At 37.3% G+C, this 27,497-nt stretch overlaps 1 protein-coding gene across 3 annotated transcripts in view; it reads left to right on the top strand.

Moving 5' to 3' along the window:
• The window catches only part of unc5db (unc-5 netrin receptor Db), a 276,678-nt gene that overhangs the window by 111,665 nt on the left and 137,516 nt on the right, over positions 1–27,497 (top strand). For all 3 annotated transcript variants that reach the window (XM_006797542.3, XM_006797543.3, XM_006797541.3), the window contains exon 2: positions 2,273–2,491. In XM_006797542.3, coding sequence (XP_006797605.1) covers positions 2,273–2,491 — 219 coding nt within the window. The remainder of the gene's footprint in view (positions 1–2,272; positions 2,492–27,497) is intronic.

Below are 27,497 nucleotides of genomic sequence, written 5' to 3'. Positions count from 1 at the left end.
ATTGTGTTTGGCTAAACTGTAGGAAAATATTACAGTTAATTAAAAAAAATAAAACTTGAGATTTGTTCACAGTTATTACTTTTCAGTCATGTACTCTTTCAAATTTAAGCATGACCTATTTTAAGGACAGTTATCACACTGGGGATTCATGTGATAAAATGTCAGTACGGTTTGATTTACACTGCAAAAATGAGCTCAGAAGCAAAATACAAAAAAAGGACCCTGCAGGACCCTGTGGCATCGTGGTTTTTTTGTAACTGTATTGTGACAAAATGGAAGTATTTGACCATGATGGGATATTTTTTATGTAAGTTTTCTTATTAGTTATTTTTACTATTTCATTTTTTCACTTTCTTTTTTGATGTCATTCTTTGTAGTTTACTATTAGTTGAACACCTGTGTAAGATTGAGCTTGTCTGTATATTTGGGTCAGGTGTTTCTCATCTTCCTTTTGAGAATGCCTGATAGAGTATGTATGAGGTTCAGGTCAGGCATATTGGCTGGCTGATTAAGCACAGTAATATCATGGTCAGAAAAGCATTTGGTTCAGTTTTTGCTAAATCCTGTTGGAAAAGCAAAGTCGCATCTCCATAAAGCATGTCAACAGATGGAAACATGAAATGCTCCTGGTAGATGGCTGCATTGACTTTTGGCCTGATAACATACATTGGATCAGCCAACACCAGCAGATGGCATGGGAATCATTACAGACTGCACACTGGACTTCAAACACCTTGGATTATGTGCTTCTCCATTCATTCTCCAGACTTGTAGTCACTAGTTTCCAAATAAAGAGGGCTTTGGAATACTGAGTCACAGACCAGTTCTTTTCTGGTTCTTTTCATTTTCATTTTCTCTTCCAGTCAGGTTTACATTAGTATACTGTGGCACTTTGCAAACAGCCAGCCTTTTTAGTAAAGGCCTTCTCTGGCTCACCCTCGTTGTGGCAGGTGTCAATGATCATCATCTGAACAACTGTAAAGTCAGCAGTCTTTCCCATGGCTGTGGCTGTGTGTACTGAACTAGATTGAAATATCCATGCTATTTATACTGTTTGAATAGCAATAATTCAATATTCCATGACTGAATATGGATTAACACATCACATAAATATGCCAGCTGATCAATGATTGGATCTGAAATCATCATGTGCCTTGTTTCTGTAATTATTTTAAGGTGTGTTGAGGATATAACGGTGATATGACTACTTAAAGGAAGTACATGTCATAGTATTGTGATAGAGACATACTATACTGAGAAATGTCAGCAAACTGTATAATTTCCAGTCATTCACCTCCCTGCCTGTTTGTTTTATGTGTGGCTCTTCTATACACCCGCATCCATTCATTTACCCATTTAACAAGGACAACATTGATTGAGAGAAGTGGTGAGAGTGCAGATTCGATTTCAAGGGACAGGATTGGATTTGATAGCGGGGGCATAATAGCTCTCATTGGCTTTTATGGCACTGAATAGCTTAGCTGGAGCTGTCTTGATTCGACTGAGGTGTAATTCTGAGAAGGATCCCGGGGATGGCAGGAGCACAAACATCCTGTTCCCCATTGTCCCAGCCCACAGAACTCACTGTGCTTTACCCAGAAGAGATGGCCAAATGACAAAATGTGAGTCTAGAACCTTTCTTCGAAGGAAAAAAAAATACATATGAAGTGTAAGAGTCCACGATTTTAATAGTGCGCTTAGATCAATGAACTGTCACAGTCTCCCCACCACCAAAACAAAAGAGAAAAAAACAGAGTAACCTGCCGTGAATTGTCGTTAAACACAGGGGCACACTGGCGCCAACACAAAGGCTGTTTTTGTGTCGACTAAAATCCAGGCCGTGTGGCTGAGATAAGATGTATTCAGACTCCACAGCCACAATTTGGGTAATCAGTCCCCTCCTAATTCCTCTCCACTTGTTCCGCTCTGATTTCATTCATCTGCAAATTGCTCTGAGAAGAAGAGTTTTGCTTGGATGGGGGATGAATTGTGCTCTGTGTGTACTCTGCTTTTCTACAATATGTTAGCTTTTGATGAATGCCGATTTCAAAACACTGTCCACTGAGCAATCGTTTTAAATCTGAAAGCAGTTGCTGTTATCGTCTTGTTTGTAAAATAAAATGCACTTGAATTTTTTCACTGCTAAATTGCGTATCCACCTGATACCAGAACTATGATGTCTTTGTTTCCATCAGACTACCTCTTCTGCTCTTATTTTTTCCCCTTAAAGAAACAACTAGGATGGTGAAGTAACCAGGGTTTTGTGTTATAGGTGGTGCCACAGGTGATGCTCAACCAGATGCTGTACCTTCGGTACAGGGCACCCTGCCCCACTTCATCCAGGAGCCGGAGGATGCCTACATTGTCAAAAGTAACCCTATCAAGCTGCGCTGTCGAGCTGTGCCTGCCTTACAGATCTTCTTCAAATGCAATGGAGAGTGGGTTCATCAGAACGAGCACTTCTCTCACGAGTACAAGGACCTCAACACTGGTAAGACAAAGCTTTTTATACTTCCACACATGATAATAATAATAATAATAATAATAATAATAATAATAATAATAATAATAATAATGATATACACCTCCACATAAAGCTCTTGGTTTTAATGTTTAAAAAGTAACATAAACTTGTAAATTAATTAAATTAAGCAAATGATGCTATCTACCGAGTTTGTGTACTACTGAGCTTTTGAAAACTGTTCAGTAACACCAGCATTTACTGATATTTATTGTTAATAACTGTCATTTACTATATTCAACTACTCTTTGATGTTATCAGAAGACAAATTTTTTTAAACTTTTTGCTAAAGGGATTCACATTTTACATGGTGACAGTCTGTGTGTTGAAATAGTTTTTAAGCTTACATAACAACAGTATTAATATTGTTAATTATAAAGTTAAAATAAAACAATTTTATTTGAATACCTGTTTTTCACAAAGGAAATTCAGCAAACATGAAAACAAAATTTGACAAAGAAAACTTGTTTTATGTCTCCCTCAGAAACATTATGGATAAACTAGATGATGTGTTCAAGTCAGATGATTGCATACGTAAACAGTTCTCCATTTTAAAGGTCTCTGCAGAGATCTGTAGCATCTGTCAAAGCAAACACTGGTGTTCCAGTTTAGTAGGTTTTTTTTCCATGGTCTAAATATCTTTTCATTTATTTCGAATTTCGAATCATCAAAATGATTAAAGGGTGTAGAAACAAAAAAAAATCTAACATAATTTAAACTAAAACCTCGCCTTGCCTTGACTAAACTCTAGATAAACATATTTTGACTATTTTAGAAAAATGAGTAAAGCTCAACTACAACCATGATTATGTAAACTAAATTACAAAGTTACTATGGATATTTCAGCTAAATATATGTCAACTAAAATGATGCTGAAGGAAAGTTTACTTGCATTTTGCTGACACTGAGGAAAGTGCCATTGACCTACTCACTGGTAACCCTGACCTCAAGCAATCAAAATATCTCATATTAATATTTATTCATTTGTTCTCCCATATCCTGGCATCAGAGACCATGTTAAATAATCATTCTAACTAACAAAGATCAAAACAATTTGCATCTTTTAAAAAAAATCAGTTTTGCCATATTTTCAGACCTTCTCGCCAAACCAACTCCTCCAGCTGGTAATGCGGGGAACCACTATGTTCGCAAGTCCACTGAGGCAATATAATCTCTGCAGTGTCTCCCAGAAACACCTAGAATTCATCCATGAGGCATCCTGGTTACATGCTTGAACTTAACTGGCTAAAACCATAAACCCATTTCAATTAAGAAGGTTCTTGGTTTGCATCCCAACTGGAGCATTCTGGTGGACTTGGCAGTCATGACAGTCATGAAAATGACTTCAGGTCCTGACCACAGCAGCTTAGGCAGACCATCAAGAGAAATATCAGTGTGGCCTCAGATGATTTAAGGCAAAAGCAGAACAGCCTCAGTAATCATAGCTGGGCCAAGCAATATGTGAAGTGCTTATTTTAAGCTCCTTGCATTACTAGATGGAGGTTTATATACTGTACCACATCAGCCTGATTTCAGCTAGTTTCACATGAGCCGCCACTCACAGCAATGAAGAAGACCCATTTTTAAATGCTTTTTCTGGTATGATTGCACACTCTGAAATAGTGTTACAGCAGCAGTTCCCCTTGACTACAGCTAAATTGAAAATTAATAGTTAAATTGCATGTTTGATGCATATTTGATTATTTGATTATTAAATAACATTTTTGATTCAGTTTTTAATTTAGGAAGTGCTTCCTTTGAGCCCATTGAGTAGATGCTGGTTCACTGTGTTGTACTGCATTTCCCTTGGGTGGAGAAATTTTAGAAGGAAACAGTCAAATAGCTTTAATTTGGAATGAACACAGAAATATGTGAAGATACTGAAACATTTAACTTCAAATTTTGATTCATAAACCCAACTTCGGGCAAACTCTAACCATAATGGATGTAAACCATGTGAGTCAAATTTCAAAGAAAACCCAGTTATATTCCAACTGGTGCAAAGAAGTTTAAGGTGCCATCTTCATACAAAAGCAACTTTTCTGCAACAGAAGTAGAGAAATCTTTTCCATCAACTAACTGTGTCTGTTCTAACTTAGAATTTGTTCTTGTTGTTTATAATAGTTCACATTTTACATAAAAAAAACTCACTGAGGAAAAGGAACTTTCAAGAAACTAAAATTTTTTAACTATGCGGTGTCCAGTGTGTGCCATCCAGACAACAAGAGCTGACTCAAATATATACAATATGCTAAAAAGTTGCCAAAATAACCTAAACCAAAATAGTGCTTACCCCAGTTTTACAAAATCTATTTTTAATTTACCAGAAATGAGATTCTTCCGGTGAACTATAGAGGATTTTTGCTAGAAGCGAAGTCAGAAGCAGTGTGATCTCACTGCAGCAGCAACAACAAAATCACTCTTAGGGAGAATGGTTGGGTAGATTGACTGATGGGCCAACAAAGCGTTTCATTTAGACAAGAATGTTTGTTTGCTGCGAGTTTCCTACCAAGCAGAAGAAAAGCTGCCAAATTTCTGCCACATTGTTTTAACACCTTTAGAGGGAGTGAATGCCAGCTCAACAGCACTGACTTCCAACAGGAGGTTATAAAATGTACTTATAAAAAACAGCATCACATCAACTTTGTGCAGTAGATTTGTGATTTCAGTAGTTCTTTTTTTCTCTGCCTATATGCAAAATAATCAAAAGGATACGTGGAAGAAAATGAATGGATGGATGGTTTCCTTTATTAAGACAATGTTCGTTCCCTAGTAACTACTCTCCCTAGAAAGAGTTTGCTTGCCAGCAAGTCAAACCTAATAAATGGTTAGACTTTCTAATAAATGGCTTTCCCATTTTGTACAATAGTGCCCCTCTTTGCTGACATAAAATATCACTGTTTTATACAGTAGGCACCAGAGCCGGTAACCTGTAAATCCTACATGTAAGCTACACATTAGCTAAGGTTTTTTTCAGTTGAACTGTAGAAGACGTTTTTTCCTCCACTTTCCTCCACAATTGCAGTCTCAGGTGTTGGCATAGGTTAATTTTTACAGTCTTTGTATAACTGTATCACTGAAGCATATGACTGCCTATCTTGGGTTTTATTCTATACCAGACGATGAAGAGTACACACTGATAAAAGAATACTTGATTCGCAAAATCAAAGCATGCGCTTACATAACACCAAGATTCTACATAGACTCTACCATGCTGAATGTTCATACTTGATGTATATTATAAACTCTTACCATCCACTTGGTTGCTATCAAACCATTTGGAGGTAGGATTATAGTTAGGTTAGGTTTTAGCCACATGCCACACTAGCAGAGTTTCAGCAACTAGATGATGGTCCCTTTGAAATCAAATCTGTTAGGCGCAGTTTAGTTTTACAGTTCTTCTGTAAGCTTTCAATTGGGGTATGCAAAATAGATGAAAATTACACATAAAAGGGTAAAAGTGAAGGTGACCTGGTGAATTTTAAGAGGTAAGTCTCTACTGACTAAACTGATTTTTTTCATTTGTTATTTTTAATCTTTCTCTTGCAAGTCCTCCGCACTTTATGCAAGTGCAGTTTTAAATTAGTTGAGTACCCCTTGGGTAACACTTTTCCCTCTGCATGTATCTCTGGAGAGCATCTGCTTTATTGTCTTGTTCCTCTTATTAAGCTTAATAACTGGTATTCTTTGAAAATGTAAGAATTTTCAGAAGCATCAGTACACCCAGTTCAGTTCTAAATACCCCGACTAAGAGTTTAATCATTCCTAAAAGCCTAAATTGCACTTTCTCATTGCAGTTGTTTTTATTATTCACTGTGTTTACTTTACTGCTTATATCTTCAAAAATTAAACTGATTAGTTAAGTCATTTTATTTGGGCCATGACCAAGGCTAGTTACTCAGAAACTATGCTGGCCCTCAGGCTACACCAGCTGGGAACCTTAAAATAATGTGTGAATACTGTTTAAACAACGTGTGCCACCAATACATGTTTAAATAATATAAGTGTCAAGGCGAGGTTGTGATTTAAAGCGTGATGGAAGCAGTGGCGTGCCATACCAATTAAGTCCCATTAGCTTTTGTCAAGCGGAAGCGTGTTGATTAGAAGACCTGACTGAGGTCTCCTGAAAGGATTTCTGGCAAACAACAAAAGCCAATGTGACACCTCGGCTGGAATGCTCTGTGATTACAGGCTGCAAGAAAGCTGTCTTTCTTGTATTCATGAAGGTCTCTCCACAGAAAGAGCCTTTAATTGCTTCTGGAAGTTCATTATAGTGTGATTGCTGTGCTGTGAAATTGTTGTGAGCTTGATAATGGCAAAATGAAATTTGGAACTTCAAATTGTTTGTTGTTTTGTGTATAGTGGAAAAGTACAAGGGAAAGTTCACTTGGTGGTATTTGGCCCAGCTCAGTTCATATTCCACATCAGCATCCAGCATCCAGCAGGAGGGAAGCTAATCAGTGGATTTGACAGATAAGAGTGAGACGCTATACCAAAAGCTTTTGCTGTTGGCTCGAGGCTACAGCATACAGCTGCTATGTTAACAAAAGGTTGAAGTAAAAATCTCAAATTCTTGCTTCCGGAATTAAAAGGTTGTGGAACCTTTACAAATAACATATAACACCTTTCCCCTAACAACTAAAAAGCTGAATTTATAAGCAGTAATCCCTTGCTGAGATCAATACACTCAGGGGTCCTGCTGCTACACTTTTCATTCTTAGTCTGGTATTAAGGCCAGTTTTTGTTAGCTATTCGTTCTATATTGCTGTATAAATAAGAATACAAAGTCGAATAGCTAACTTTGTGTCTGCTCTCTAGTTGTCCAACATATCAAAGGTAACCATATTATTGTGACTAGAATCAAGTGGTAATTTCCACATTAAATAAAAAAAGACCATGAGAGTGTCTACTTCCACAGGTTCCCACATTAAAATACCATGGTGGGTGAATTTGTATTTTTTTATTTTTACTGGTAGGTGTGCTAACATGGGGAGCTATAGCAAACAGTTGTCTGCTTTGCATATCAAAGTACAGGATCCTTGTTTGTGGCAGAATAAAATTAACTGACAAATAATATGACTTTCTGTGTGGTATAGACTGTCCAAGAATTTGTGTTGAGTGAGTGAAATTTTACTATTTATGTTGATTTATTTTATTTAATCTTTCACTTAGCACTAATAACCACGTATGCAAATCTGTGCTTTACAACCATATACAGTAGTTCATGGTTCTAGCTTGCTAACCAAGCATTCTACAATCTCATCCAAATATGGTCACGTGTGGTTCCAAAAAAAATAATATATACTAATGACTAAGGCTTCAAAAACCATTGGGATAATCATGCCGTGATCATGATTATCTTAGAAATGTTTTGAGTCTTATAAAGATATGAATTAACAAGGGCTAGATTAGTACAAAGAATTCACATTTAAGCAGTGTCATTCCATCCAATTAAACAAAGCAAGCAGTGCTTTCATTTGTTAAATTATGAATTAACTGTAATTAACTACATTTTTGGAAAGCTGTGTACAATTTCACTAGCCACACTGAGGCCCCATTACACGTACGACTGTTGAATCAAGAAACCCTTAAGTAGAAGATGTCTGACAAAGTGAAGTAGGATAAAATGATCTGAAAAAGAAACACATTAAACCACAATCTAAAGAAACTGAAGAAGAGATGAGAAACAAAATCTATTAGTCTGGAAAATATTACAAAGCCATTTGTAAGGTTTTCAGACTCCACTCTACAAATGGAGAAAACATGGAACAGAACTTTCTCAAAATGGCTCCAAGAACAAAAGGTTACAAAAGGACTTAGATGTTGCTCTGGTCACAGCCTCTTTAGTGTGTTGAGTTATGAACACTGACCTTATCGGTGGGTAAAAATAGCATCCATTGAAAAGTTTCAAGGTGAACACCACTGTTGACCAAAAACGTCCTCACACATTTGCCAAACAACATCTTGATGATCCCCATTAAGAAAATATTCTGTGGACTGGTGAGAAAAAGATCAAGCTTTTTGGAAGGTTTGCATCCCAATACATAAAACTAACAACATTTCATGAACACAACATTTTCCTGCTTCAGGCCTTTGTGGACTTGCCAAAATTGATGAAACAATGAATTCTGCTTTCTCTCAGAAAATCCTCAAAAAGAATATCTAGCCTTCAGCCTGAAGCTTAAACATATGGTATCTTTTCTATGTACTGTTTTGAGTAAAATAGGTTTGTGTGCTATTTTTAATTACATTTTACACAGCACCCAAAATGTTTTGGAACTGATATATCTACTTATATATTATATTTTAATGGGTTTTTAAAGATAATTTAATATATAATCCTACAGAACTTAAAGACCACATAAAGACACACATTAATCACTTTGGTTCTGGTAAAGGTAATAAAATAGCAACATCACAAATGTACATAATCATTTGATTACATGCAATACCAACAAGTCCACTAAAACATTACTCTGAGTTGCTTACATGAGGCCACTTATTAATATTCCTGTTTCCATGCTACAGAAGGCAGCGTGATTAATGGATGTGATACCTCCTCCACTACATTAGAGTTTCCCTCCAGTCCCTGGCCTAAACCTGATCATGTTGAGATGCTTCTGTCATAGCTTTGAGGCTATCTTTGTGCAAACACCGTAATTAAACTGTGCTTGGAGTCACTCTTTTTGGACAAAGAGGGAAAGACAAGTACATTTGTAAATTAACTTTATTGTTCCACAAAACACACAGGAAGTTGGCAGCCTCAAATGTGTTATTCTAGACATTAGTGTTAACTTTTTAAAGTGTAAGCCAAATGGACATTACAAAAATATGTATAGTTTTTGATTTGTTTTGCCAGTTAGAATGATGGTTGTTAGAGCACTTTGATTATAGTTAGGGATTAATAGCATGTTAAATTAACATTAGTAACTGAGGTGGCCAAATAAAGTAACATAAAGAACAGTATTAAAGAAAAATGCATACAATACATGCAGTTGCATGTACAAATGTACTTTATCTATTTGTAATTTTCCATTACGTTACACTTTACCTTGTCCCAATCCAGAAGTAATTTCTGTCTCTTAGAACCTGCATATACTGGGCAGTTGCTTTTATTTTAATGACCTGAATTCATATTTTAAATTTAAATATCTATTAGGTTGTTTATTTACTCAACTACTCATCAAATTCTGGGTTGTAGAGGGGCTGGAGCCACAACCTGCAATTCAAATCTCCAGTTAACCTAATATATCTTAATATGTCTCTTGGACTGTTGGATGGAGCCTGAGAGGCAGACCCATACACGCACAAGGAGAACATGGGAAAAGATGCAGTCTGCGCACAAACTCCAGCGATTTTCACTCTGTGGCCTTTCTAAAAAAATTGTATCCTCAATTAATGAAACAGGGATCCTGTAAGGCTTCATCTTTATGGAAAAAGCTTCACCTAGTCTTCAAATGACACAGAGACACGTCTCTCTCGCTTTGTGGCAGCATCTCTGTTGTGTAAAGAGCAGAACAAGAAGATCTGTAATTAAGCAGTTTATAAGTGTTCACATGCTGAGAGAAGAACGACAAACACATGTTTTTAAAATATTCCTCATTAAAATCAGCATTTTTCCTTGACAGATGAGGGGCTGGGTTCTTTGGATTTAAATGTATATCATAATGTCTTTTCATTGTTCAATAATAATTGAGAAGGAAGCATCTCTTTGTGATATTGTGACCTGAACTGACTCTACTAATACTACTACTACTAGTAGTAGTAATAATAATACTGCTACTAATAATAATCGTGAGATGATGTTGTCATGGACATTAAGTTTTCTTTTTCAGAAGCTGTTTATTTTAGGTTGGACAAGGCAGACGGTGTAAATTAGAGATCCAATCCATAATCTAATCCATCTGTCTTTGGTTTCCCAGCCCATCTCCAAGGAGTAGGTTTGTCAGTGCAAGTTATTTTTATTTTTTTCTTCTGAACCTCTACCAGTTATTAAGGTGTAGCAGTGATGTCCCAAACAGCTGTGGGCATCATGCCCCTGGTCATAATGAAACATTTCTCTCATTATGTTTTGTGTGACATAATTTTTAATGTCTTGCAGTAAAACTTCAAAAACATGGACCAGAATACGCAAAAACAATTCCTTTGTTCTTAATTTCCACTCTTCATCCACTGGACCCAGAAGATAAAATCAGGTGATAGAAATGTGTTTACAATCCAGCACCAGCATCATTAGTTAGATCAAGTGGGCAAACATTGTTATTGTGAATGGAATCCAAGCAAACACAACAAAACATGCATGTGTACTTTGGTTCCCGGTACATGGAGGTATTCTTGTTTGCTTCACAGCTTAAACACTGTGGCACAGTGGCTTAGTGTAGGTAACAATACATGCAAACCTTGTTTTTATGAGAAAAAAAAGTGGGTATTGTTCAGATGCGGAGATGCTTTCGGTTTTAGTTGTCATACAAAAAATGTGCTTTTAGATGATTGACAGGCTTTTTTGACATAATGACCAGCTGCAATCCCCATAGCAGAAGGTTCAAAGCTCCCCTGGGGTCTTTGAACTGGAGTCAGGGAGGAGGGATTTTGATGAGAAGCAGGGACTACTTGATCTCGCTCTAGTTTTTGATGAAAGATGGCACACTCCTTCACTGATCAAAGAGATCTTTCAAAATTGTTTCTGTTGGTGTGATGAGTCCAAGACATATCACAGGTACATATACCTAGTTCTGTCTTATAGGTTGGATGTTTTGTTCCAATCCTGTTGGTGTCCATTGTTTTTATTTTGTTGGAACTCCTCTCAGTTTAGGTTAGTTTAGTTCCTGTATTATTTTGCACATCTTCATTCTATAGATGAATAACTTATCTCAAGCTCTGACTTAGACCTTTATTCATTCACCCACAAAGCCCCCACTAATTTTACAGTACATGTATTTCTGTCATTTTCTAAATTGCACGGCACATCAATGAGGCAAAGGGTTTTTTCTGTAGACATGCGTTCATTTAATGCCATTTAAATTTAAATGTAATATTTAAAAAATAAAAATACTTGTTACAGAAATAAATACTCAGTGTCATACCATTCATCAACAGTATTATAAAATGCTACAAAAAAACACTGTGCAAATAAAAACTGGAAAGTAGAAAAAAAAGGAAAGAACAAAAAACCTGCTGCAAACAAAATGATATTAAGTTAGAACTGCATATATCTTTTAGAGAGTAATTAGTAATATTTAAAGATTACATTTCAAAAATAAATAAATAAATGATAAGAACATGTTAAAGTATTAAAGAATGAAATAAGCCAAATCCGTGCATACAAGGGTTTCTCTTTATGACAGAGAATCATGATATGCAGTATATTGCATGATTACGTATTAGCCAGATGCACTGACATATTATTACCAAACGCTGTGTAGCCATGGTAACCACTGGCTGTGATTTGAACCTCAGACTCAAGTCTGAGGGGATAGAAGGGCGGAACTAACACTGTGATGAAGCTAATTAAAGCTATCCATGTAATAGTATACTGAGTACATTCTGTCTGTTAAAATTGAGTAACATTAAAGGGCATGACTGATACTGAAATTACACACTGATTACGGTTTTTAGCATTTTGAGCCGGATGTCAAACTCATTTTAGTTTACGGCCACATACAGCCCAATTTGATACCAAGTGGGTTAGACAAGAAAACCACTGAGTAATAGCGTATAAAATGAATGGGTGAATGAATCAGTGAGTCGATGAATGCCTAAATTGCCACCCCCCCCCCCCCCCCCTCCCCACCTTTTTTTTTAAATTATTAGCAAAACAAACAAAAACCCACCATGGAGTTGAGTTTTTGCAGTCAGTCTACTGTTATCACAGTGGGTTTACAAACACAATGCATTTTGGAACTAAGCAATATTACTTTCTGATTCTGTCTTTCTGATTCTAGAGACTTAACCTGATTCATAAATACTTTAAACTTTTTGTACATTTCCACTCTTACAGTTGTAATACCAGTCTCAGCAAACCATGAGTTGGTCATGTGTAGTTATAGGTTCAAAGGCAAAAGGCTGAAATTACAATAATTCCCCAATTTGTAGCCTTTATTATTACAGCAGAAGTTTCTGAATCTCTGGTGGTAGCAAAATCCAAGTAAGAAGTTTAATATCCGCATAGACAAGCACCATTCATATTAATAATTCAATAACACACGTGCTTTAAACGGCTACATATATTCAGCAAGTAATTGAGCTTCTTTCACTTTTTTGCTCCACATCTTGGTGAGGAGGCATCCGGGAAAAGGTGAATACTGCTAACATCTGTAAAGAACTCGATAAGGAATCCCCAAGCAATAAATATGTGTGCCTTTTCATTTAGCTTCCAATATCTGTTATCTCCATAACAAGAAACAATAATGCATGGAACAAATAAAACCACCCATATGGAAAAGATATATATAAATCTTATAAGGTTTGTATCTGTCTTGTGTGAAACTTGTATAAAAAGCATAGAAGAGTGAAAACAGATATAAGATCCCTTGAAAAAATTATATAAATGGAACTTGGTATGTTTTGGATACTTACTAAAACAATATATGAAAGTGGCCACTTTCATGAGTAAATCATATAAGCCTTACATGATTCACTATATGAAGCAAGCTAAAGCTGATGCAAGTCTTTTAGAAGTTTTTCCTATTACTTTTCCATATGGGCAAAGCTCAACACAGACACAGAATTCCATATAATCTGGAATTGTATGTGTCTTTCGGATAGCTACACAAAAATCTTTTAAATATAAATTGAATACTTTTCAAAATCGTATTTTTGTTGACCTCCAGTCGTTGATATGTTTGTGAGTATAGTAGGTGTATGTACGTAGGTGTTAGTATGATGGCATCTGTGGCTGAGGAGGTATAATCAGATACCCCAGCTCCTTCAGTCCATACTGCAGTGTCACGATTCTGAACTGCAAGTTGTCCTTGATGCAGTTGTGTGTGTGTGTCACAGTTACAAAAGTGCTTAAAGATTTTGAAAAAAAAGTGATAAATTTAACATTTAACCTATGTAACACTATATACAGTTTACTGAGAAAGGAAGGGTCAAAAACATTTCCAGTAATGATGACATGTGGTTGACCTAATTCTACATATGCTACATTCTTTCAATTCATGCATTGGTTCACTTAATTAAAACACATTGATTAATGGAATTAAACGTGAACTCAGTAGAGCTAACATCAATTTACAATGAGACTGGGTAAATGTAAAGTCCAGTGCTAATCAAGACAGCTATGACGTTTTAGTGATTAGCACCAGCTCACCTCACAGCAATTAGATTTCTGGTTTCTTGTTGCATTCTCAATTATCCAGGTAAGGAAATCCCCAAAAAGTTGATCCTTTTCATCTGGATGTAGCAATTTCAACAGGAGAAATGTTTCATCACTCATCCAAGTGACTGATTTCTTTAGGTGCCTTCCCAGCCTTGACAAATGTCCAGCTGGAATAACCACATTTACTCAGAGCCTTCTTGATATGTTGTTCTTCTGCTTTTCTGTATCTGTACCGGTACGTGGGTCGTTTGGTACTGGGCTGCGAAAATTGAGGCTCGGGTGTGAAATTTATTGTCTTTATTGGTTTTTAGCATTATTTTTTTAATCGTTTTTATTGTTAACTTGGTTTTCCTGGGTCTTTTCCCGTGTGTTATGAATAAATCTTTTTTTTGGTACCGGTACTGGTTTTATTTTGTTGTATTTATCCGTGATATCTTAAAGGCCGGTCTGTGAAAACATTGTCGAACATAAGCCGCAAAAAAGGTTGGGGACCGCTGCTTTAGTGGATGATGAGAGTCAAACCATAAATACTGATCTGCATGCATTGGTTTATAGAGCACATCAACTTTTAAATGTCCCCCATTACTGATGGAAATCTCACAGTCTAAGAAGGCTAACCTGTCATTTCTCATATCATCCCTGGTGAACTTGATGGGTTGGTCCACTGAGTTAATGTGATCATTGAATTGTGGTACGTACTGACACCCAGGTGTCATCCACATACCTTAACCAATGACTTGATGCTGTTCTGGGGTAGGATAACAAAGTCCTCTTTGAATAATAAGGGTATACACATCCTCGACAGGGAGGAACCCTGGTTTAAGCGGGAAGTCAAGGAGGCCATTTAAGTGAAAAAGGAAGGACGATCTCTGAATTGAGGAGGGGGCCTGAGGGTACATCTTTCACCATCTTACAATGCTGTGATTGCAGCCATTCCCCAACTCTCTGTAAATGGTACTCATTGACCTGTTCATTGTTCAGTTATCAGTGATCATTGATCAATGGTCTTTGATCAGTGGTTGTTGATCCATGCTCATGACAATTTGAATATTAATGAAGAAACTGACCTCACAGCCAATTGTTTGCCAGTGATGGTAGCTTCATGTACTGTTTATAACTGGTTGGGGAAGCCTGCAGTCAGCTGAGACTGAAGAAGTCACTTGGATGAGTGATGAAACGTTTCTTCCACTGCAAACGCTACATTCAGATGAACAGAATGAACTTTTTGGGGATAGATTTCTGGTTCAAATCCCAACCTTTCTGTTTAAAGTTTGCATACTCACCTTAGTAGGCTCTTTTACAAACTGGAAGACCTAGAAAATGTTTATAAAAAATGTTTATTAAAAAAAATCCCCTTCTCACCCCTGGTCTATCCTTCAAGAGTCTAACTCCCAGGCCTCTAGTAGAGCTTGAAGGTCCTGCGCAGTATCTTAGCTGTTCCCAGGACTGTGCTCTTCTGAATAGAGATCTCTGATGTTGTTCCTGGAATCTGCTGGAGCCACTTGCCTGGCTTGGGAGTCACTGCACCTAGTACACCGATTACCACTGGGACAACTGTTGTCTTCACCCTCCACATCTTCTCAAGCTCTTCTCTGATACCTTGGTACTTCTGCAGCTTCTCGTGTTCCTTCTTTCTGATGTTGCTGTCATTCAGTATCGCTACGTCTATCACTACGACCGTCTTCTTCTGTTTGTCTACCACCACTATGTCCGGTTGGTTAGCTGCCACCATTTGGCTGCCTATATCTGGAAGTCTCACAGGTATTCACTGAGCACACGATCAGTTGAGGGCATCTTCCTGATGTATTCGGGGCCATCTTCCTGATGTATTCATGGGTGTTTGTCGTCCTATCCTGGACCGTAGTGCTGACACTCACCAGTCCCCGGCCTCCTTCCTTAAGTGTTTGTGTGTTTTATCAGTTACACTGTGTGAATGGCCTTCTGTAATGTGGAAATCCAGTAGAACAATATGAGTGTATAAGCTAAGTGTTTGTGTGATGGCTCTACTGATGAGGTTTACCTTTTTACAATTGTGAATTATCTTAGTGCTGTGATGATGACTTTCATTGCTGCTGTTGGGTACGTAACTTAAGCATATCTCTAATGAGATCAGTTACAAACATTACCCAGGTATGATCTAACCTGCAGCATTTCATTAACTAACTGTGTTTCAGAGCTCAGAGAATATTTTCCCCCACCACTTCATAGTGCTATTTGTTACATGCTGGAGTACACTGAAGACAGGCATGTGTGCAGTTCAGTTGCACCTTATTTCTACAGTTATGTTACCAGTGCTGTGGTGGCATACAGGAGTGAAGTATGACTAACCACGTGATCAAATGTTGGACTACATATGTAGCCTGTAAAATCATACATTTCTCTTGCTACATCTCATCTTCACCCATCTCCACCAGCCATATAAGTGTTGATGTCGTATAGTTTGTCCACCAAAGGGAACACTCTATTTCGGCCGGGCTCTAGCTGCAGAGAATGGGTCAGATATACTGTACATATGTATATGTACAGTATATCTGACCCATCAAGGCTAATATATATATAAGTTTATAGTCAAAGCTAGCTTCCAAGCTAATAATGGCAGCTTTGTCCATTCATTGTTTTTATTGTCTTACAACTCATGCCTTAGAGATGATTGGAATCCCTAAAGCTTAAAAGGTAAATTAAACAGATTAGTCTACACTTTTAGGAGAAAATCAACACTGGCTATGTGAACCTTAAATTACTGGACAGTATGGTACTATTTAAAAAGACTTATCTCCTCAATAATAGAAATGGGTGGTTAGAAGGAACTCATAACAGGAATTTAGGACTCAGTGAGGTCTTTTCCAATGACCTTCATGTACCTCCAGGAAATCTATGAATAATTTAAAGCCTCCATGGGTTTTATGTAACTACAGCTATTCTGATGGTATATGTTTAGGTTTCAAGAGACCGTCTTTACTGTTAATAAAACCACAGACTTCTGTTTACATTAAAATTACATTCAGAGTATTTATGTTGTGTTTGATATCAGTCACTTCATCAGAGGATTGTTTGAACACATAATTAGTCAAGTGAATCCATCTGTTAAGGGCTAGATAAGTTGGAGCAGCTGTCTAATTTGTACAGCTGTCTTTCATGCCTTGTATTCTATCAATATATCTGAGACTAAGTGTGTGAGAAAAAAAAATATACATACACACACACGCACACACACACCTAGAGTGTGGACTTTGTAATTCAGAGTTCTATAGGCTAATACTGTATGTATAATATTCTCTTCACATGCTTTAAAGTCAGACTAGTTAATGCTGTTCATTTCTTCTTTCATCAGTTATGCTCACTGCATATCATTTGGAGAGTGAAAACTGATGCATATTTCATATTCATTAACTCAAATTAGGCTTGGCTTGTTCATCAGCATCCCCACGTCAGTAAGTGCCTGCTGCCATTGCCACTCTTTACTGACTGACAGTCCAAACCGCCCCTCCTTTTTCCAACCTCTTTCATTATCCATGCCACTTTGCTATCTTCCATTTCCTTTTAACGTAGTTAGAAAAATTACAGGGCATTTTATCTTGACTTACTATGTCTCTGGGTGGCGATTGGTTAGCTTTCACTACAGTCATCTCACTTAACTGCCCGTGGTGCTGCCAGGCCAAGTGAAGTTTCCTTTCTACCTGCTGGCTCAAGTGGATTAACAATTAGAAGAGCCTGAGGATGTCCTCGCAGTAGCCCTTGGCTTATACCCACCTTATATCAGTAGTAAACGCAAAAGCACAGATAAGGGCGGTCTGAACAGTAAGGCTTTGTCCTGCCTCAGTAATAGACAGCAACATTGTGTATTGGATTAGTTCAGCTAATCACAGGAGGAGATCAGTGAAGAATTGGAATGTTATTGATTAGGACATGAGCCCTCAATGCCACAAGGAGCACCTGATAACATCTCTTATTTACCAACTAGCCTGATGAATCACTAGGCTCTGATAAAGCTGACAATGCCCTTGAGTTCCCTAGCAAGAGATGCTCAGGAAGGACCATGTATATCTGCAATGTGTGCTGTGTAACACCCAAGGACAGGACTTTTTTTAATAGATTATTCCCATCCCATCAATAAAAAATGTTGTTAGTAGCTATTTGCATATCACATTTTAGCAGTCAGCCCTATTTAGCTTCACCATTTTGGACCAATGTTTGACAGTCATACCAAAAAAATAAATACAAATAATAATAATCCTTAATGGAAGATACCTTTACCTCCACCGACAGTAGCCTAGAAAGCAATGCAACCATAAGGCAATTGTCATTTTGAGCACCAGCCAGACTGCAGACACACCCCGGTGTTCACAGACAGCTTGGCTCATGAGAAATGATATACTGTATTTATTTGCTAACAAACCCCTGTAAGACTATAGGCAACAAGCTTAAAAAGCAGTGGTTGAAAAGCATTCTGGGAACTGTAGAAGAGGAAGTGGGAGTAGAAATCTCTCTATCACAAACTACCCCCAGATTGCCCTCGGTGGAATCACAGAGTAATGAGATATATTGGTTAAAGGGAGTGCTGAGCAGTATAAGAGTTTTTAAGGTATATAGACATATTTTCACACTTTATAGGATGAGACATTACACTTCATGTCAATATAATTTAAAGTTGCACTGATACTAGAGATGGACCGATCCGATATTACATATCGGTATCAGTCCGATAGTGACGTAAATTACTGGATTGGATATCGGAGAGAAATAAAAAATGTAATCCGATCCATTAAATATCAAAAAAGCACCTCACAATGTGTATTTGCAGCCTCAAACCAGCATTTCATCTCCGATGAAGTTATCCCAGAGAGAAGTAAAGCAAGTGTGCAAGTTCATCTCTGAATGTTTGTAAAGCATTCCCACGTTAAGCTTAACAACCGATATATGGAGCGAGTGCCTCTTCTTGCTGCTACTTCAATCGTGAAACTGATTAATGATCAGCTGATCGGCTTTTCTGTCGTGAGTCCGTCTCTCTTGTTTGTTTTTGGCCCACTTTGTGCCAGAAAGAGGAAACCAACGGCTGAATGATAAGCTGTTGTTAGAATTTATTTAATATTTCTTTCTACACCAGGATCCTTTTCTACGCAGCTGACGGCTGGTAACTGTGCAGGGGCGGATCTAGCAAAGTTTAGTCAGGGGGGGCAATAAATGGTAAATGGTCTGTATTTATATAGCGCTTTACTAGTCCCTAAGGACCCCAAAGCGCTTTACATATCAGGTCATCCACCCATTCACACACACATTCACACACTGGTGATGGTAAGCTATGGTAAGCTACAATGTAACCACAGCCACCCTGGGGCGCACTGACAGAGGCGAGGCTGCCGGACACTGGCACCACCGGGCCCTCTGACCACCACCAGTAGGCAACAGGTGAAGTGTCTTGCCCAAGGACACAACGACCGAGACTGTCCAAGCCGGGGCTCGAACCGGCAACTTTCCAATTACAAGGCGAACTCCCAACTCTTGAGCCACGATCGCAATAGGGCATGAACAGGGAAAAGGGGGCACAAAGACATACTTTTCTTTCTTATTCTCATTTAAAATGTCTAGCTTTTAATAAATAATTATCTGTATCTTACACCCAAAGTTTTAATCTTGTGTAAAATGTATAGAAGTCCATTACTGTATATAGTAACTGTTAAGTCTAATATACCCTAGTAAGCTATACTACTTTTTCCTTTGGGAAGATACCATCTGTGCAGTCTGCAATTCTGTTGAAGAAAGATGTTGAATCTATTTAATTATTCTTGAAAAATAATTGATTTCTGTGCATTTTTTTCCCCACACTGCATCAAATTAAAGTTGATTACGTCGATTAAGCATCATGAGGTGGAGGGTGGTTCCCTATTTTTTTTTGCTGGGAGTTTGCAACCCTATTAGTTAAGTTGCTTAATATTTCTGCTAAGTACTCTTTAAAATAGCAGAATAGGAAGGATGGAGTAGGTTTAGGTTTATTAGATTGATCAGTATTGCTGAACTATGAAATATTTTGGGTGCAGTGTATTTTTTACATACAGGTATAACAGAATAGCTTTACTGTTGTTGTTTATTTAAACTTGAGTATGAACTTATACAAAATGCAGCAATATATTAAAAAACTGTTTTATTGATTAAAAAATACACTATATCGGATTCATATCGGTATCGGCAGATAGCCAAATTTATGATATCGGTATCAGACATAAAAAAGTGGTATCGTGCCATCTCTAACTGATACATAAAGTCATGCCAGGGTCACCATCGCTTCTTTCTCTGGGCAACTCTGTCATAATTTTCACAAGTTTTCCTGATTACTGCCAAGACGCAGAGTTTAGAAACGTTCTTCATTCAAAATGTGCAATCAACAAATTTAGCACCTTTGTAGACAAACCTACCTACTTTTTGTTTTGTGATCTCTTTCTCCTGTCTCTAATATTTAGTAGTTTGTAATAGCATTTCGATCACTATATTAGTGATGGGAATTCTGGCTCTTTTTGGGGAACCGGCTCTTTCGGCTCCCAACCGGCTCTTCAGGTTGGTATATATAGGTATATACAGTGGGGCAAAAAAGTATTTAGTCAGCCACCGATTGTGCAAGTTCCCCCACCTAAAATGATGACAGAGGTCAGTAATTTGCACCAGAGGTACACTTCAACTGTGAGAGACAGAATGTGAAAAAAAAAATCCATGAATTCACATGGTAGGATTTGTAAAGAATTTATTCGTAAATCAGGGTGGAAAATAAGTATTTGGTCAATAACAAAAATACAACTCAATACTTTGTAACATAACCTTTGTTGGCAATAACAGAGGTCAAATGTTTACTATAGGTCTTTACCAGGTTTGCACACACAGTAGCTGGTATTTTGGCCCATTCCTCCATGCAGATCTTCTCAAGAGCAGTGATGTTTTGGGGCTGTCGCCGAGCAACACGGACTTTCAACTCCCGCCACAGATTTTCTATGGGGTTGAGGTCTGGAGACTGGCTAGGCCACTCCAGGACTTTCAAATGCTTCTTACGGAGCCACTCCTTTGTTGCCCGGGCAGTGTGTTTTGGATCATTGTCATGTTGGAAGACCCAGCCTCGTTTCATCTTCAAAGTTCTCACTGATGGAAGGAGGTTTTGGCTCAAAATCTCACGATACTTGGCCCCATGGTGACCTTTGTTACTTTGGTCCCAGCTCTCTGCAGGTCATTCACCAGGTCCCCCCGTGTGGTTCTGGGATCTTTGCTCACCGTTCTCATGATCATTTTGACCCCACGGGATGAGATCTTGCATGGAGCCCCAGATCGAGGGAGATTATCAGTGGTCTTGTATGTCTTCCATTTTCTGATGATTGCTCCCACAGTTGATTTTTTCACACCAAGCTGCTTGCCTATTGTAGATTCACTCTTCCCAGTCTGGTGCAGGTCTACAATTCTTTTCCTGGTGTCCTTCGAAAGCTCTTTGGTCTTGGCCATGGCGGAGTTTGGAGTCTGACTGGTTGAGGCTGTGGACAGGTGTCTTTTATACAGATGATGAGGTCAAACAGGTGCCATTCATACAGGTAACGAGTGGGGGACAGAAAAGCTTCTTACAGAAGACGTTACAGGTCTGTGAGAGCCAGGGATTTTCCTTGTTTGAGGTGACCAAATACTTATTTTCCACCCTGATTTACGAATAAATTCTTTACAAATCCTACCATGTGAATTCATGGATTTTTTTTTCACATTCTGTCTCTCACAGTTGAAGTGTACCTCTGGTGCAAATTACTGACCTCTGTCATCATTTTAAGTGGGGGAACTTGCACAATCGGTGGCTGACTAAATACTTTTTTGCCCCACTGTATGTTTATATATAAATATATACAGTGGCCGCTAGAGACAAAGCACGTACAAACTCCAAATCACGTACAAACTCCAAAGCACATTTCTAGCGTTAACTGAACTTCCAAAACAGAGCTACCTAGATGACTTAAATTACACAATTGAAAGCATATGTGTATTGTTTGTGTATTTATACACAAGCACTCATATATATTCAAATAATTTAAAAAAATGTTCATTTACCTGTTACTACCACACACCAAATCCAGTCATTGGTACTTCCTGGCTTGTGTAGCCACTAGGTAACAAAAGCTCAACACTGTCCCTAGCATCCTGGAGCACTTCTGTTGTGTTTTGTACATGTTTTGGAGTTTGTATGTGCTTCGGGGTTTGTACGTGCTTCAGATTTCTTACGTGTTTTGGAGTTTGTACGTGCTTTGTCTCAAGGGGCCACCGTAAATATACTTTTATTTATTCACTCCACAGAAAATGTTTTAAATAAATCATATAATACAAAAACCAAGTATTTACATTTCAACTTTTAACTATTTAAATGTTCAGCTTTTTCCTTTTAAACAAATTTAAAGTGAAACAACACAAAACACTGCAAACCACAACACAATTAAATATAAATTAAAATATGAAAACAAAAAGAAGATGCACATTCTCTGCCATATGGGCCTGCATGAATTAACTTTCTGAATACTTTATCATCCGCAACTGAAAATAGTTGTGGATGATTACTATACCTTTCTTGTTGTCCCTGGCTCTGTTTCTTTCTCTTTCCCTCTGGCTCTGTTCCTGTGCTACTGCGAGTGTAACTACCGCCCCTCCCCCCTCTTCCCAGCGCAAGCACAAGGCTCGAGTGCGGAGTGAAGCGGAAAAAAGTGCGAGAGAGAGGGTGAGAGAAGGGAGAAAAAAAACCCCACGGATTGCAATAAGGATCCGGCTCGCGTTGTTCACTTCAAAGAGTTGGCTCTAAGAGCCGTTTCGTTCGTGACCGACACATCACTACACTATATCTTACATGGTTCGTTGTCTGAAACGTTTCTGCATTTCAGAATCGTGAAAGTAGTTGTTTTGCTGTCGAATATAAACATGAATATTTACTTGTATTAAAATCAGACTCAGAGTAATTATGATGCATATAACAGGAATAACTTCATCAGAGGGCTATTTGAAGGCTGCATAATTAATCAAGTAAATCCATCTGTTGAGGTTTGGATGATTTGATAAATTGACAGTTTTTACAGCATGCTTCGTCTCTGTTAATAACTGTGACATGTATCTGAGACTCGAGAGTGGAAGAAATATGAAGGGAGCTATATGAAAAGAATATTACCAAGGCTTAGACCAATATGGGATTAGGATTTGATTCAGCAGTGTTTGGGTGTCAGTCAGTAAATCCTCTAATGGATTTGCCTAACCCTGTCATAAAGAAGGAATTTTATTAGTCAGACATTCAGTAGGACGTTCAAGGGTCCCATGATGATAACGAGTATGAAAATGTAAAGGAGAATATACAGAACAGGATCAAGTATCTGCTGTGGCAAACCCATACTGCCCAACACTGAGTGAATATCAACAGTAATTGTGTGTTTTTATAATTATTTTTTGTCCACACAGGTGATAGCCAATGGTGGTTATGGTGCAAACCTCTAATGGTAGCAACAGAGCACAAAGCAAACGTTCACCAGTGAAGACCCAACAAAGGCTTTTACTGAATACAAGAAAGTCACTTTTTCAAGGCACTCAGGGGAGGGCAGGCAACAGAGACCTGAAGAGTAAAACAAGAAACAAAAGCAGATTTTCTTCAAAATTAGTATACCAACATGATAAAAAGTCTGGTGATAAAAAGCTGTTGCACTGGTCGAATAGAACGATTAGACTTTGTGAGGAGAAAAGCAGCATTATTGCACGCTTTGGGATTCCTCTATGGTGCATCCAAGATTGCAGGTACTAACAAACACCTACACTCAAAAAAAGTCAACTAAGGCATTTGTTTGATTAGTTCAATAGACATTTGTCTATTTAACATGAATATATTGAGTTTTTGTTTTTAAATCATTATCACTTGTTGGTTTAACATAAAATAACAAAATGTTTAATGAACTAGATTTGCATTCTTCAGTTCAATAAAATGTAAATCAACAACTCTAAAACTGATGCCTAGTGCTAGTGCTCAAACTTCCCAGAAGTGAAGAGGCGGGAACACGGACAAAGTTATGTGAACTGCCGTTTCCCTCTGCGGAATCTTCCACACTACAGGTAAGTAATAAATAACTGAAAATATCTTAGTCAAACTAAGTTATTCCGTCGGTTAATTGTTCAATAAGGTTTTTAACTGCGAATGTGTAAGTTGTTATTTTTCCAATGCAAGTCTGCATTGGAAATTAGACAGCGGGAGTGGAGCAAATACAGTGAAAATTGGGTATTAGACGGTGCCAATCGGTACCGTCTAATACCAGATTTCTAATCTGCTCTGGCTATATTTATATCATTATTATTAGCATTTCCACTTTATTGCTTTTAATTTTTTCATGTTACCTGTTTCTGTAGCTAGTCTTATAGTGTTTTGAGCGGTCGTTGATATGTTTAATACAATATTTAACACGTTTGTAATTCCCTTTCATGGTAAATGAAGTTAGCTAAAGCTAATATGGCTGTCTCATAAAACTTTTACCTTGCTCTGCCAGCAGTAACTTTGCTTTTAAATTACGGTTATTGCAAGACATGGTCTTTCTTCCTTTTATCATTTCCATTTCTTCTTTCTTTCTCTTTTTTTTAAAAGCGTTCGGCCTCTCGCGTTGATGTAAGTTAAACTGTAGCGTGCGCGAGTTGCTAAATAATGCTAAGTTATGAAGATCGCCTGTAGGACCTTTACCGTAACTACCAGCATCTTTATTGCATGGTGTGAAACACTGCTGTGTAACATTTTGCAACCCATTGGATATTTATCCGTGAATTTTATATTGCAAGAAGTATTTATATGTTTTTGTATTTTTTTAATACATTTGCAACAAGGTAAAAAAAAATCCACTGTGAAATTTTTATAAAATAATTTTGTCTGTTTTCTTTACCACAGTAACACCACAAAGAAAGCTGCCCCCTTTTTCTGATTGTTTATGCCTCCTCTTTAATACATGGTAAGTTTTTGCCATCATACATTTTTATGATAGTTTTATGATTTAATTAAAAAGAAAAAAAAAGGGTGCCAATAAAACCATCCTTAAAACTGCTTCTCTTTTTTTCTTTCAGTGACTTGTATGTGGCAGTGCAAGCATTGTTCCATCAGGGAGAGTAGGTACAAACTTATTGAAACACTGTAGATTACATCACCATTATGGACCCAACCAGTGTTATCTTTGTATATATGTAAATTGTCCATGCACATTTAAGACTTGGTGTGGACTAAAAACACATGTTTACAGATGTCATTCTTCTCATTTTAAACAGACAGCTGTCAGTTCAGTCACTTTTAGGTGTGAGTGCAGTGACCTTACCACAGAGAGAGATTATTTTGGACATATTGGATCACATTTATGAAATAGTGAGACAGTAACTTGTGTATTTACAGGCTGCTCTTTCAAGACAAATATCTTTGGTACATTTTATTCACACAAAAAGAGAAAGCTTAATTCAGATTCACTCAAAAATTTCAAGGTAGGTAGGTTTAGTGGTGTGTGTTGACCCAGCGCAACATTCTGATGACCCTGAAGGTGTAGGTGGTAGTTGCTGTTGGAACTGAGTTGGTGTCAGGAAGTAATCATTCCACTGAAAATTTGACAGGTCTTGAAAGGTTTATTGGTGAAATGATGATTTCCAGTATATAATGTTAATATTTGAGTTGTTTATATTATATTCTTTTCTCTCATTTAAAAAGAAATATTTTTTCATTACGTTTTTGGATTCTCTCTGTTGGGCAAATCACCTTTTATACAGCACTGCAGATGATTTTTGTTTGTCCTTATATGGATAAGGATATGGATAGTTTTACTTCCTAAAATTTTGTTGTTGTTGTTGTTTTTCTTAAATCCCTGTATTTTTTTCCCTTTGGATTCTTCTTGTTGTTGTTATTTTGTTGTTGTTGCACCCAAATTATTTCTATACTTTTTTTTTCCATATTCACACAATAGTAATTCTATTTTGTCAAATGTTTTAACTTGCCACGTGGGAAATGTATTTTCATCTTTTAGTTTAATTTTTTAAAATACAGTTGACATAGTAGTTTATAGAGCAAATTGTGCATCTTTTTAGTTGTGGAAGCTTTGGTTCCAACATAGTTCAGATGTCATTACCTATTTAAATAAGTATTCTAATGTTTTACCTTTTCAAGTGGCATAATGCTTGCAGGTGTACAAAAATGGTAAGCTTTTAGGCTACGTTCACACTTCAGGCGAAAGGGCATCAAATCCAATTTTTTTTGACCCTATGCGACCCATATCCGATCATGGTATGACAGTGTGAACGGCACAAATCCGATATTTTCAAATCCGATCTGGGTCACTTTCGTATGTGGTACTGATATCCTTTGAAGCACTGCTCCTCTCTAAAACAGCAATAACAATAATTATTAGGTTATTTACATTATGTAAATAACGAAATAACTTAAAGCAAAAATTGAGAAACATAAAGTCTAAAGTCTTTATATTAAGGCCATCAGTCAAACAATACTGTTTGCTCTGGGTCTAAACAGAGCGCGTTGTGTGTGACATCTTCTTTTGCGCATGCGGGCCACTTTGAGGGTTCACACTAGAGAGCGTTTGCTGTCGCATTTTATTTGTAGTGTGAACAAGCAGACAAAAAATCAGATTTGATCAAAAAATCGGATTGAGCATTAAGACCTGCAGTGTGAATGTAGCCTTATTGTCCAGTAAATTCAGTTAATAAAGTTAATGTTATCATAATCTGAATGTGACTTTTTATTATTGTAAAAGTAGTGGGTTTCTAAATGTGTAACAAATGAAAACAAATCTAATTGAAATAATTAGATTGAAATGAGTGAAATCATCAACCCCCATATTGGTTCATTAAGCAAGACTAGCAGTAATTGCCTTGATTAACAAAGTAGTTGTTCAAACAACAAGATTTCATTGTGTTTTCCTAAAGTTTTTAACTTGTGTAGAATGAATTAAAACAAATTTCACTCTACATAGTTAAATAAATCACTTCAAATCAATGTAAGTATACTACGTTGATCCAACATAATCTGATTACATTAAACCACCAAATGCCAAATGTGTTGGTTTGACATGATCAAAAATGGTTTATTGTACTTGGTTAAATTGCGTGGAAAAAAGTGCCATGATTAAAATGTATTCATCCAACAACAGATTTATTTGAGTGTACCACAAAGCATTGAAAGTTGTTAAAGAAAATGGTAGATTGCTTTTGTACAGAGTGCTTCCTAACAAGAAGCTTGTTAAAACTGTGAATGGTATTTTTTTTTTTTTTTTTTTACATCCTGCCAATTCTCAATGTTATTCTTGTGAATTTAAGTCCTTGGCAGCCCAAGTTTCTCCTCTGTAGAAATCTACTGTGGTAACTGAGCAGACAGGTTGGCTTGTTGTATGCACACCATGACTGTAGCTTTAACAGTGTAAGTAAAACAGCAATAAGGCTAAACTTTAGAACTCCAGTTTCTGATCATCATATATCACAGTAAAAAGTAAAATATACAGACCGCCCTTGAAACATCCTGTCTTCACAAACTTATTTAATGCCACTGACTTTAATGCAAACCGAGAATTCCACATGGTTAAGATTCACATCAGCCTTAGGAGATTAGTAAAGTGAGTGTAGGTGGGTTTTTCTGAGCTCCATCCCCTGAAGTAA

Source organism: Neolamprologus brichardi, chromosome 12, assembly GCF_056152115.1.
Source record: "Neolamprologus brichardi isolate AB-2024 chromosome 12, ASM5615211v1, whole genome shotgun sequence".
Lineage (NCBI taxonomy): Eukaryota > Metazoa > Chordata > Actinopteri > Cichliformes > Cichlidae > Neolamprologus > Neolamprologus brichardi.
Note: the sequence above shows the minus strand (reverse complement) of the source record. Positions and strands in the feature narration are given on the sequence as shown.